The 14,919-nt window shown below is 41.5% G+C and overlaps 1 protein-coding gene across 2 annotated transcripts in view; it reads left to right on the top strand.

Moving 5' to 3' along the window:
- The window catches only part of ergic1 (endoplasmic reticulum-golgi intermediate compartment 1), a 97,719-nt gene that overhangs the window by 39,332 nt on the left and 43,468 nt on the right, over window positions 1-14,919 (top strand). Inside the window, exon 2 of one of the 2 annotated variants that reach the window (XM_078231109.1) lies at window positions 4,731-4,792. In XM_078231109.1, the coding sequence (XP_078087235.1) occupies window positions 4,731-4,792 (62 nt within the window). Of the gene's footprint in view, window positions 1-4,730; window positions 4,793-7,304; window positions 7,332-14,919 lie in introns of those variants that run through there. The other variant, XM_078231110.1, reaches the window with a different exon arrangement.

Below are 14,919 nucleotides of genomic sequence, written 5' to 3'. Positions count from 1 at the left end.
CAATGAAGAGAGGCTGTTTAGGCTGTGATTATTGTTCTTAGATCAGAGAAGGCTGAGGGGAAACCTAATTGAGATGTAGAAATACAAATTTATGAAGAACATAGGGTAGATAAGAATAAACTTTTCCCTTTGGTAAAGGGGTCAATAACCAGGGGGCACAGATTTAAGGTAATGGGCAGAAGGTTTAGAGGGGATTTGAGGAAATACTTTGTTCACACCAGAGGATGATGGGAATCTGGAACTCTTTGCCTGAAAGGGTGGTAGAGGCGGGAACACACAGCATTTAAGAAGCATTTAGATGAACACTTGAAACACCATAGTATTGAAGGCTATGGACCAATTGCTGGAAAATTGAATTAGAATAGATAGGTGTTTGATGGTTGATGCAGACATGATGGGCCTCTTTCTGTGTTGTATGATTCAATGACTCTTAAGTGTTGAACTACTGACAGTGGCTTCTGGATGTCTGCATAAATTATGTATGTATGGACTCCAGAAGTTGTTGCTGGTTTCAGAGGAGTAATGATGGTTGGCGTTGACAGTTTCACCATAAGCGTCACCACAAAATTTGGGGCGGTTCCATTCATGCGTTGAGTCTGTGTCTGCTTTCCTTATACCTTCAAGCAATGATACCAACTCGGTTGCAATGCAATATTAAGCCAAACCTCAAATGCTTTTATTTTCATTGGCCAGTGTTTGCCACTTTACCACCTACCCCAACCAAGAAGAAAATAAAAATGCATGCTCGTTTTATTTGTCTCCTGCGGTGTGTAAAGAATTGGGAGTTGTATGATGTATGGCCTGATGTAACTACGCTTAGAAAAATTACACCCTGTTCAATGACATGTAACTGGGCTCTAAATGGGTTGGAAGCAATGTTATCTTTGTTCACAATGCTTCTATTTTAATTCTTTCATGTTCCCCTTTAATAAAAACTGTAAGAATGGATTGAAAATATTTCGCATTGGAACAGACATAATGTTCAATTGAGAATGGCAGTGATGCAGCTGCCAGCATGTCTCAAACAGTCATGACTGTTGTAGGGACAATTCCTGCCAGAAAACTCCCCTATGAGGCAATTGTAAATCCTTTAAACAGAAACAAATTAGAGGCACCAACAGCCACTTCAAATGCCCACCATTCAATTTACGATTGCTGTTTGAGATTGTGGTTGCAATATCTGTAATACTGATGAAATTTAAATTTTCTTCTATACGTAGGAACATGGGCAGGAATGTTGCCTAGCAAGTGACTTCTTTTTGTACCACTTGGCAAGTCAACTAAGAAACAGTTGGCCGTATGGCAGGGGTTAATCTGATAAAGAAGGGCCGTGAGTTGTGTTGACCATAAGACACAGAGCAGAAGCAGGCCATTTGGCCCATTGGGTCTCTTCCGCCATTCAACAAGATCATGACTGATCTGTTACCCTTCAACTCCACCTTCCCACCATATCCCCATGACCCTTGATTTCCTTACTGGTTGAAAATCTGTCGATTTCAGCCTTGAATATACTTAATAACCAACCTCTATAGCCCTCTGGTAAATAATTCCACAGATTTACTACCCTCAAGAGAGAAGGAAATTCCTCCTCCATCTTAAAATGGGTGGCCCCTTACTCTGAGGTTATGCCCTCTGGTCCTAGACTCTTCCACAAGGAGAAATAATTTCTCAGCAACTACCTTCCAAGCCCTCTGAGAATCCTATATGGCTCAAGAAGGTCACCGTTCATTCTTCTAAACTCCAATGAGTACAAGCCCAACCTATTCGACCTCTGCTCATAAGAAAAATCCTCCACACCTAGGGTCAACCTAGTGAACCTTCTCTGGACTGCCTCCAGTGCTAGTATCTTTCCTTGGATAAAGGGACACAATATTCCAGATGTGGTCTAACTGGTGGCTTGTATAGTTTTAGCAAGACTTCCCTGTTTTTGTACTTCATTCCCTTTTGAAATAAAGGGCAACAAAGCCTTCCCTAATACCTGCTGAACTTGCATAAATGGCAAAAAGCAAGCATGCAAGAGGACCCCCAAATCCCTCTGCTGCAGTTTTCTGCTGTCTTTCTTCATTTAATAATATTCAGATCTTTTATTCGACTGACCAAAATTTATAACTAGGGGATAATAAAGACAATTACTTGTATGAATTGAATGTTGTCACAAAGTAACCAGGCAGCATTTATGGTAGAAAACGCAAGAAATCCTTTTTGATCATTTGCTGCAGGTAAAAAGGAGCAGAAAAGGGGACAAAGTTGAATATTACTGTATCTTTCTCTCTATTCTATCTATCCATCCTCCTATATATCCCTTATTTAATATATAGCATATTACATAATCTAAACCGAATTTCTATATTCCTTGATGTTTTGTGTTTGGAGAATTGGTGATAAACCTGTAGATTTGTTCTCGATGTTGTTGATGCCTATCTTGCATTATAGTAGCGGAGTCCAATTGGTTCCCTGTCATCTTCCTCCTGGGTTTCTGCTATATAGTATTTTAGAACGTCTTTTTTATTATGTTAATACTGCCAAAATGGAGGAATCTTATTTCCTTCTTTGGTAATACATTTGCGTTTCTAAACTGTAATCAAGTTGCTGCTTCCTGTGAATGCCCCCTGAGCATGCTACAGTATCAACATTTTGTTCTGAACACACAGCAACTGAAAGGGCTTTGATTGCCTGCAATTATTTACATCACACTTCCGTGATGTGTGATACCCTGTACTACTGGAATGTTGATTGTTGGCTTCAATGAATACAGTGCAGGATGTCTTTCTTCCTTCCCAGCTCAATGTTGTCAGATGTTTCATTGTACCGAAGAAGTTATTTTAATTTGACATCCTTGCTCTACGAAATCACTCGGGCTCTCACTCTTACTGTTCCTTCTGGCCTAGTCCTCCATTTTTTGCTCCCTTATGTATTGGGACTGCAACCACATGCACAAGTGGTACCTATTTGGTCTGATTATTCTTTGATCTGGCTTGATCATGTTGAGCAGAATTCTGTCCTTGTCCACAGCTGACCCTGTCTGGCTCTCTGCTTGTCCTAGAGGATAAGGATAGTTCAAGATATCTTCTTTCTATGCTGAATTGCCTGCATAAAGCTTGGCTCTGTAGCTTTGCCTCCAAAAACAAGTGCAAAAAGCATTGAACTCATCATCTCTACCTGATACCTATCCATGTGATGCCTGTCTAATAGGTTATGGGTAAGGGAAAATGTTCTCTTACATGAACATCTGGAAGAGCAAAACCATCATTTTTGGCCTCCATCATCAACTGAACTCCCTTACCTGATTCCAAAACCCAGCTGTGCAAACCCCTTGAATTCTCTTCACCCGCGAGATGAATTTTGCAAGTCACATTCTATCCATCACCATGACCACTTGGCTGTGTAACAGCAGCTGTATCTTATCCCCTCCTGGCACCAACAGCTGCTGAGAACTTGATTTGTTATCAGCAGATGGGTTTCTCCATTGGCTCACTTGCGATCCTCTTTCACCCTGAATTTCGATTTCACCCAAAATATTATTACTTCTGCCCCCCTGCATTGGATTCAAAATCTTCCTCCTCAAAATGAAATATCTCCATGGTGCCTGCCCCCTGCCACACCGCCTCTTCAATCTTCTTCCACACTCTTCACTTTTGAACTTTGATGCTTAGTGATTAAGTCCCTCTGACCCACCATTAGCGACAGAACGTTCAGGTAACTCAACCGCATTCTCTCTAGTGCTCTTTCACAAAACTTCTTCAAAAATCTTCAGACCCATATAGAAACCCTACAATGCAGAAGGAGGCCATTCGGCCCATAGAGTCTGCACCGACAACAATCCCACCCAATATTCCACGTATTTACCCCGCTAATCCCTCTAGTTTACGCATCCTGGGACACTAAGAGGCAATTTAGCATGGCCAATTAATCTAACCCGTGCATCTCTGGACATTCCTCCGGAGCACTGGAGGAAACCCACGCAGACATGGAGAATAAGCAAACTCCACACAGACAGTGATCCAAGCCAGGAGCCAAGACAGGACCTGAGCCAGGAGTCCCCTGGAGCTGAGGCAGCAGTGCTAACCACTATGTCACCGTGCTGCCCCCCACTATGTTTTATTTAAGCTGTGTCTCCTCCTATCTCAGCTTTGCTCCATTTATTGAATTGTTTCTATCACTCCATAAAATGCCACATGCCATTTCCTCCAAAAAAGTTGCAATGTAAATACAACTTGCCTGCTTATCTTTGGCGGTAAGCGGGTGGCACAGTGATTAGCCTGCTACCTCACAGCGCCAGGGACCCAGGTTTGATTCCTAGCTTGGGTCACTGTGCGGAGTCTGCATGGGTTTCCTCCGGGTGCTCCGGTTTCCTCCCACAGTCCAAAAGACGTGCTGGTTAGGTGCATTGTCCATGCTAAAATTCTCCCTTAGTGTACCTGAACAGGTGCCAGAGTGTGGTGACTAGGGGATTCTCACTGTAACTTCATTGCAGTGTTAATGTAAGCCTACTTGCGACACTAAATAAACTAAAAAAACCTCATAGCATTACTATTTTATATTAACAAGTTAATAACAACTAAATGAAAGCAATTTTAATTTTTTTTCAAGAAGTGTTTCCTAAATAATTAAAGCAAATAGTGTTAGTAAATTGAAATATGGTTGATGAAAATGTTGAAATGTATATGGCAGAGTGGGAGTTAAATTTAAAATTTAATTGCATTTTAAAATATTTTCATATTTTTTCCTAGACTTGATATCTACAGGAAAGTACCAAGGGACCTTACGCAGCCCACATACACGGGAGCTTTCAGTAAGTATTGTTTATAACATCCTGCTCGCTTGACCTCATGCTTGTTTTCCAAAAGTTTTCTTGAATACTCAGCAGTTGAAAAGAGAGTTTCTTCATGAATGGAACAGGTCTTTGTGATATTACGACTGCTATTCTGCTGTTGCAAAATATCTCCCACTCCTATTTGATTCCAACAATGAAATACTTGTAATATTTGATACGTTAGAGGTGCTATATCGGTGTAAATTGTGGTTGAATGCAGGTCAGCAGTGTTGATAGTTTGGCAACTTTATGTTAAAATAAATCAGCATTTTAAAAATTCATTTCTGGAATGTGGGCAAGACCGGTATTTATTGCCCAACCTTAATTAGCCTAATGTAGGTTGTGGTGAACTACCTTCTGGAACCTCTGCAGTCCATGTAGTGTAGTGTTGTGTAGTTATATCCACAGTGCTATTAGGGAGGGAGTTTTGAGATTTTGATCAAGGACAGTGAAGAAATGGTGATATAGTTCCAGGTCAGGTTGGTGGTGTCCCTACGCAGTTGCAACTCTCGATTTTCTCGATGGCAGAGGTTTCAGGTCTAGTCAGTGCTTGTTGAAGTAGTCTTGTTGATTTGCTGCAGTGAAACTTTTAGATGGTGTGTGCCAGTAGAGAAGGGAGAGCAATTTTAGATGTTCACTTTACTATATGTTCGGGGTACTTCAGTGCAGCTTGGGCAAATAGATACACCTTTGGAACTGAATGCGTACTTGGGAGTTTGGTGAGTGGGGGATTTTGGTAAGATGGGGAATGAGGTATTCCTTTTCTTTGCTCTCCTTTTGCTTTTACTTTTTTAAAAAACCTGTAAGAGTTGGTCCTTACTCTATTGCAGGGAAAGAAGCTAGCTACTTGGTGAGTATTTATGTGGTTAAAGTCTATTCCAGTCCTAATGTTTACAATAATATATAGTCTGGTTAAGTTAATAAAATATACATTAAAGGAAAATAAGTAAGTGAATAACGTAATTAATTAAAAACATTATGGCTAGCAGGAGCGGTGATGTGTCAAGGCTTCAGCACATGGGAGCTTCTGGATACCATTGTGATCCAGAGCTCCTGTAATGTCCTGAGACTGGGATGATTGACCTCCAAAGCTGTCTTTGTACTAGATATGGCTCCAACCAATGGAGAGTTTCCCCTTGATTCCCATTGATTTCAATTTTACAGAGGCTCCTTGATACCACCCTGAGTCAAATGCGGTCTTGATATGAAGGGCAACCACCCTCCCCTCACCTCTAGAGGTCAAACATTGCCCATATTAATGAAGTTGTGGCTAAGGATGTAGCTAGTTCTGAATCACAAGTTTTCACTACCATTGCCAAAATATTGTCAGGGCTCATAGCCTTTTCAGTATCCAGTTTCTTGATATCCTATGAAGTGAATCAAGTTGGCAGAAGACTGGTATGTGTGATGCTGGGGATCAGGGGTGGGGGGAATTGGCTGGGGAGGGAGGGAGGAGGCTAAGAGGATTATTCACTCGGCACTTCTGGCTGAAGGTAGTTGCAAACATTTAAGCCATTCTTTTGCATTCTCATGTTGGGTTTTGCCATTATTGAAGATTTTATTCATTCTTGGGACATGGACATCACTGGCTGGCCAGCATTTATTGCCCTTCCCTAGTTGTCCATGTTCAGAAGGCAGTTGAGAGTCAACCACCTTGTGTGGCTCTGGAGTCATGTGTAGGCCAGACCAGGTAAGGACGGCAGATTTCCTTCCCTAAAGGACGTTAGTGAACCAGATGGGTTTTTATGACAAATGACAATGGTTTTATGGTCATCAGTAGATTCTTAATTCCAGATTTTTTTTTTATTGAATTCAAATTCCACCATCTGCCATGGCGGGATTCAAACCAGGGTGCCCAGAACATGAGCTGAGTTACTGGATCAATAGTCTATTGATAATACCACTAAGCCACATTGAAGATAAGGATGTTTGTTGGCCTCGCCTCCAATTAGTTCATGATTAGATGTGGCAGACTTTAGATTTGATCTGTTTTGTGGAATTGCTTACCTCTGTCTATCTCATTGTTTATCCCCGGCTGATTGCTTCATTTTTGTCCTACACTGCTATCTTACGCTCATTGACTAGTTAATCATTAACTAGTTAACTGCAAATGATTAATTCTAATAAAAAGCTGGCATGAATCCTGTGGACTAAATGACCTGCCCTCCCATTCTGTAAAATTCTGCGGTTCTACTGTAGTACTGTTTAACTATCCTGATTACCTCACTATTTGATCTTCAGAGAGATTCTGCCCTTTGGACGCCCTAAAGTATTGCACAAGAGTGACGTAGTTTTCCTTGAAACTCTGTTTTCCTGCTCTATCTGGGGCACTTTGAAGGTCACAGTGGAGGCTCTGTTAAAATATTAAATTGCGCCGTGCCAAGAATAATACTCTTAAGTTACCTGTTTGTTCACTCTGCTTTTAGAGCCATCATATTTAAGTTAATCAAGAAGCGATACTTTTGAAGCAGTATCACTGTTTGGTATGAAAACAATCAATAAATCAGTGAAATTAAATGTGGCACAGTGCAGTGAACTAGGGTTAATTTTATGTCTTGATGATGGTGCTGGAGTGAGGGACATGCCCGGCTGTGAGGTTCAGTTTGTGATGGAACACTGGTCTGCTGCTGCTGATGGCCCACAGTGCCTCATGGATGCATGGTTTTGAGTTGCAAGATCTGTTCCAAATCTATCCAATTTTGCATGATGGTGGCGCCACACACATGATGTCCGACCTGTTTCCACAAGGACTGTGTGATGGGCACTCCTATCAATACTGTCCTGGACAGATGTACCCGAGATAAGTTGATTGGCAAGTCTGAGATCAAGTAGGTTTTTCCCTTTTGTTGACTAACTCAGCACCTGTCACAGGTATGTTCTTCAGGGCTGGGTCAGTTTGACCGAGTATTACTGCTGAGCCAGCTTGGTAATGAGCATTAAAGTCCTCCACCCCTGCCTTTTGTGACCCTCAGCGATTCTTCCAAGTGGTGTTCAACACGGAGGAGTACTGACTCACCAGCAATGGGAGGGTGGTAGATGGTAATCAGCAGGCGGTTCCTTGCCCACATTTCTTCTGATGTGGAGATGCCGGCGTTGGACTGGGGTAAACACAGTAAGAAGTTTAACAACACCAGGTTAAAGTCCAACAGGTTTATTTGGTAGCAAAAGCCACACAAGCTTTCGAGCCTCGAAAACTTGTGTGGCTTTTGCTACCAAATAAACCTGTTGGACTTTAACCTGGTGTTGTTAAACTTCTTACCACATTTCTCCTGACAGAGAAACTTCTTGGGGTCCTCGGTCACTGGTGAGGTCTCCAAGGGCAACTCGTTCAAGATTATATACTACTATGCTACCACCACTTGATGGGTCTATCCTGCTGTTGGTACAGAACATACTGGCATAGTGATGGAGGAGTCTGGGACATTGGCTGTGCAGTATGATTCAGTGATTATGGCTGTTGCCCCACTAGTTTGTGGGGCAGCTCTCATTTTAGCAAAGATCCCAAGAGGTCAGTGAAGAGGACTTGGCATATTGTTCTTTTATTGCTTCCGGTGCCCAGGTTAATGCTGGGTGGTCTGTCAGGTTTTATGCTTGTTCAACTTATTTGGCTAAGCTGTTCCACTGCAGCTGCAACACTAGCGTCTACCTGCCAGTGGAAAATTTCCCAGGTATGTCCTGGCCACAAAATGGACAACCCCAATCCGGCCCAGACCTCATAGGTGTCTTGGTCCAAGTATGTAAAGAGCTGAGTTCCCAAGCTGGTATATACACTATGACTCTCATCAAGAACAAAGAACAATACAGCACAGGAACAGACCCTTCGGCCCTCCAAGCCCACGCCTCTCCCTGGTCCAAACTAGACCATTCTTTTGTATCCCTCCATTCCCACTCCGTTCATATGGCTGTCTAGATAAGTCTTAAACGTTCCCAGTGTGTCCGCCTCCACCACCTTGCCTGGCAACGCATTCCAGGCCCCCACGACCCTCTGTGTAAAATATGTCCTTCTGATATCTGTGTTAAACCTCCCCCCCCCCCCCACCCCCCCCTCACCTTGAACCTATGATCCCTCGTGAACGTCACCACCGACATGGGGAAAAGCTTCCCACCGTTCACCCTATCTATGCCTTTCATAATTTTATACACCACTATTAAGTCTCCCCTCATCCTCCGTCTTTCCAGGGAGAACAACCCCAGTTTACCCAATCTCGCCTCATAACTAAGCCCCTCCATACCAGGCAACATCCTGGTAAACCTCCTCTGTACTCTCTCCAAAGCCTCCACGTCCTTCTTTTATAAATGCACCATACAAAGCATTCTTTCTAGATGTATCACAGCTTGGTATGGCTCCTGCTCTGTCTAAGACTGCAAAAATCTACAAAGGGTTGTGAATGAAGCCCAATCCATCCACCCAGCCTGATACTGTCTGCACTTCCCGCTGCCTCGGAAAAGCAGCCAGCATAATTAAGGACCCCACCCACCCCGAACATTCTCTCTCCCACCTTCGTCTGTCCAGAAAATGATACAAAAGTCTGAGGACATGTACCAATCGATTCAAGAACAGCTTCTTCCCTGCTGAAATCAGACTTTTGAGTGGACCTACCTTGCATTCAGTTGATCTTTCTCAACACCCAGCTATGACTGTAACAGTACATTCTGCACTCTCTCATTTCTTTGTGTATGAACGGTGTGCTTTGTCTGTATTGTGCACAAGAAACAATGCTTTTCACTGTATACTAATACATGTGACGATAATAAGTCAAATCAAAGGCTGATTGCCCATGATATTAAGGTAGCACTTGATCAAGAAATCGTGGCAAAACTAAAGTCAGCGGGAATTAGGGTGAGGGGAGGAAGGGGCGGTGGTGTTGGCAGGAAGAATACCCACAAGTTGGAGTTGTACCCAGCTCAGTTTGGAGACTCCTAAACACTACCATTTGTGTCAGTTACCCAACACATCCGCTTAATTAATTATCGTTTTTTGGGGCCACGCTGTGTTAAATTTCATTGATTTTTTTCATGCAAACCAGTGACTGCTTCAAAATTGTTGTTTCTTGATGAACTTCATATGGTTGCTCCAAAAGCAAAATGAACTAACAGGCAACTAAGAAATAATTCTTGGCGTGATGCAATACTTTCATATTTTAACAGAGCCTCCAGTGTGATATGCTACCTTCAAAGTGCCCCGGATGGAACGGGGAAGCAGAGTTTCAAGGAAAATTACGTAACTCTTGTGCAATTCTTTAGAGCATCCAAAGGGGAAAATCTCTCTAAATGTCAGAGCAGCTTTTATCACAATAGTGAGGTAAATCAGAAGAGTAGAACAGCACCACAGTAAAACTGTCAAATTTTACAGTATGGGGAGAGCGGATCATTCAGTCCAAAAGGTTGATATAAGCTTTTTATTAAAATTAAACATTTCCAGTTAACTAGTTTCCATGACTAGGCTATCTGGTTGAAGTTTTGCCTGTAAACTATTGGCATTAAATTCTGTATCTTCCTCCGTGTCACACTTGTTGCTATTTGTTATCAGAGATACAAATATATGTGCCTCAAGCACGCCACATGACAAAGTGCTCCACAGTCCAACAACTCTCTGAATAAAGACATTTCTCCTTGACCATTGTAAATAGTGCTAATACTGTTGGGGGAAAATGTCGTTTTTAAAATTGAGACAAATTAATCCTGAGGTAAATCATAGAAAACAAGATTTCATGTGGTGACCATTGTAAATTGATGAGTCCCAGTCACTGATTAGCTAGAGGAAATACTCTGGCAAAATCATTCCTCGTTTGAAAAGAAAACCTCCTTTTTAAATCTCCTTTTAGCCATTGTTCCTCCTGTGGAAACAGGCACAGCCTTTCAAGTCTCTCCTGAAACTACACTTTCCCATCCCTGACTTCATACAGTTGGCATTTACATTGTGCACAGTAATGTCCTTCCTAAAATGAGATGCCTGAAACTTTTGAGCAGTAGGCTAACCATTGCCTTGGACAATTTTAATGTTGAGTCTTTACCTTTTGCCTCTATCTGTAAAACCTAAATAGACCAGATAATGATTTCTGTATGATACTATTAATTTTTTTGCGATTTAGCTTTGAAGTAGAAACATGTTTTGTTTACCTCAAACATATGTGCCTCTCTCTACTCACTGCAGTTACGCAAATACGCAACGTAGTTATTGCAGTTGGATGGCGTAACCAAGCTTTCCTGCTCTTTATTTCAGAAAAATCACATGATCTATAACTGGATAGTGGTGATGTGTTCGGGTTACTCATTTTTGACAGTTTGGTATCATGAGTCAGTAAGGCTTGTAGTGACTGGTTAGTGACTGTAAACTACACATCTCTTAATATTGTAAAATGTTTCCTCCGTTTTTATACACGTCATAACACCATCTTTCTTGCAATATAGTGACCACCTTCAATGACAAAACAAATGGTACCCGTAAATGGTTATGTAATGTGAAGTATCATGTTCTAAATTGAAAGCTGCAGTTAATTAGGAAAATGAAGTAGATTTATAATCCAGAACGAGCATTACCTGTATAAGAGTAAAATTATAATTAATGCCAGCATTGCTCAGAAAGTTTCAACTTTTTCAAAATTGAGACCAAACTAATCCTGAGATTAAACATAGAAAGCAAACTTTTATATTGTTTCCAAAATACACAAATAAGACATTCTCAAATATAAGGTAGAGAATATCCTTCACAGACCGGAGGCTCGAATAAAAAATGACATCGTCGAAGAGGATAGAGTGACAAGAATAAAGATTAAAAGGGCTCCGGAGCTCCATTTTTCCCGAAATGGATACAATTGCAGAATATGTTTCCATAAAACATAATCTTGAGTAATAAAGTTAATCCTTTGGCTGCTGTAAGAGAGTGGTTCCGACAATGAGATGATGACAATTAGGAATTTTTTAAAAAGAAGAGATCTGGGTGAGCTATTTGTTGCTACAATATCGATGTGATGACAAGGTTAACAGTAATCCGAGAAGAGGAGTCATACATTCAGGAATTTCTAAGTAAGAGGAAGTGTAAACGGTATTGTTCACTGTGATTCTATAATATTCTGTAGCCTCTGGTTTCCAGAGAGTACATGTTGAAGAGAATATCTATGTTTGTTTATTTCTTGAACTTAAGAATGCATCACATAATGGGGGAACTAATGAAGTTAATTGCGCAACATCTTTTATCCCCATCCTCTGAGTCAGAGGGTTGCTCATTAAGATTACAAGCTATAGTCTACACTGTTCTTTACTCTTGAACAGGAGGGACAACAGTAATAGCTAAACTAAAGCTACTTGTGAAAGAAAAATAAGGTTTCTTTATTGAAATAGGGTTCACAGCGGTGTACTAATGTTATTAGACCAGTAATCTAGAAGCCTAGATTTATAATTCAAAGAAAGTGAGTGTAAATCATATTGTGGTTGTTTTCAGGGATTACTTTGTTCACTGTTTCGCTTCTGTCCTTTAGGAAAGGAAGTCTATTGTGCTCAGCCCATTGGGCCTATGCACAATGGCAGCCAACACCAAAGTGGTTGACTTTATTTAAACTACCCTCTGACGTAACTGAGAAAGTCACTCATTGTGTAAAATAGTCCATAATTCATAGGTGCAGAACCAGGCCATTTGACCCATTGAGTCTGCTCCGCCATTCTTGATTTGATTTATTATTGTCACATGTATTGGAATGCAGTGAAAAGTATTGCCTCTTGCGTGCTAAACTGACAAAGTAAACCGTTCAAATCGTACATAGCGGAGAAGGAAAGGAGAGGGTGCAGAATGTAGTGTAGCCATTCAATGAGATCATGACTGATCTGATATGATTATAGAACATAGAACAGTACAGCACAGAACAGGCCCTTCGGCCCACGTTGTTGTGCCGAGCTTTGTCTGAAACCCAGATCAAGCTATTTCCTCCCTATCATCCCGAAGTACTCCATGTGCCTATCCAATAGCTTCTTAAATGTTCCTAAAGTTTCTGACTCCACTATCACTGCAGGCAGTCCATTCCACAGCCCAACCACTCTGAGTAAAAAACCTACCTCGGACATCCTTCCTATATCTCCCACCATGAACCCTATAGTTATGCCCCCTAGTTACCACTCCATTCACCCGAGGAAATAGTCTTTGAACGTTCACTCTATCTATCCCCCTCATCATCTTATAAACCTCTATCATGTCTCCTCTCAACCTCCTCCGCTCCAAAGAGAAAAGCCCAAGTTCTCTCAACCCTTCCTCATAAGACCTACCCTCCAAACCAGGCAGCATCCTGGTAAATCTCCTTTGCACTCTTTCCAGTGTCTCCACATCCTTCTTATAGTGAGGTGATGAGAACTGCACACAATATTCCAAATGTGGTCTCACCAAGGTCCTGTACAGTTGCAGCATAACCCCACGGCTCTTAAACTCAAACCCCCTGTTAATGAACGCCAACACACTATAGGCCTTCTTCACGGCTCTATCCACTTGAGTGGCAACCTTCAGATATCTATGGATATGAACCCCAAGATCTCTCTGTTCCTCCACATTCTTCAGAACCCTACCTTTGAAACATAGAAACATAGAACAGTACGGCACAGAACAGGCCCTTCGGCCCACGATGTTGTGCCGAGCTTTATCTGAAACCAAGATCAAGCTATCCCACTCCCTATCATCCTGGTGTGCTCCATGTGCCTATCCAATAACCGCTTAAATGTTCCTAAAGTTTCTGACTCCACTATCACTGCAGGCAGTCCATTCCACACCCCAACCACTCTCTGCGTAAAGAACCTACCTCTGATATCCTTCCTGTATCTCCCACCACGAACCCTATAGTTTTGCCCCCTTGTAATAGCTCCATCCACCCGAGGAAATAGTCTTTGACCCTGTAATCCACATTTAAATTTGTCCTAAATTATCCTCAACTTCACTTTCCTGTTTTATCCCCAAAAGCCCTCAATTCCCTTACTGAATAAAAATCTGTATATCTCAGCCTTGAACATTATGACTCAGTCTCTACAGCTCTTCGCAGTAAAGAATTCCACAGATTCACAACCTCTAAGAGATAGAAATTTCTCCTCATCTCTGACTTAAGTGGGTGACCCCTTACTCTGAGATTATGACCTCTGGTCCTGGACTCTGCCACTCGGGGAAATAACCTCTCAGCATCCATCCTGTCAAACCCTCTGAGAGTCCAATATGTCTCAATAAGATCACGCCTCATTCTTCAATTCCATTGCATACAGGGCTAACATACTGAACCCCTCTCGATAAGAAAATCCCTCCATACCAGGGATCAACTTAGTGAACTTTCTCTGAACTGCTTCCAATGCCAGTATATCTTTCCTTCGATAAGGGGACAAAACTGTTCACAATATTCCAGGTGTGGTCTAACTAGTTAGTATCTTGTATAGTTTTAGCAAGACTAATCTATTTTTATGCTACATTCCCTTTGTAAAGGTCAACATCCCTTTTGACTTGCCTTTTACCTGCTGAACTTGGGGGCCACCAACTCCCTCTGTACTGCTGCTCTCTTTTAAATAATATTTGTCTTTCTTTTAAATAATATTTGGCTCCTTTATTCTTCCTACTATAGTGCATAACTTCACATTTTCCTATATTATATTCCATCTGCCAAGTTTTTGCCCACTCAGTTAACCTATCTATATCCGTCTGTAGACTCTTTGGGTCATCAAAGAGTCACCACTTGCTTTCTCACTTGTTTTTGTGTAATTTGCAAACTTGGAATTGGTACATTTACTTACCTCATCCAAGTCATTAACATATATTGTAAATAATTGTCGGCCCAGCACTGATCCCTGGAGCACTCCACTAATTATGTATTGCCATTCAGAAAATGTCCCTCCCATCCCAACTTTTAGTCTTCTATCAATTAGTAAGTCCTCTATCCATGCTAATATATGATCCACAACACATGGGCTCTTAAAAATAGCCTTTTGTATAGTATCTTACCACATGCTTTTTGGAAATCCAAGTATATCACATTTATTGGTTATCCTTTATCTATCCTGCTCATTACTATCTCAAAAGAATTCTAATACATTTGTCAGGGTGATTTCCCCTTTGTGAAGCCATGCTGACTCTGCTTGATTATATTATG

The sequence above is a fragment of the Mustelus asterias genome, chromosome 16, assembly GCF_964213995.1.
Source record: "Mustelus asterias chromosome 16, sMusAst1.hap1.1, whole genome shotgun sequence".
Lineage (NCBI taxonomy): Eukaryota > Metazoa > Chordata > Chondrichthyes > Carcharhiniformes > Triakidae > Mustelus > Mustelus asterias.
This window is presented reverse-complemented; position numbering and strand designations above follow the sequence as displayed.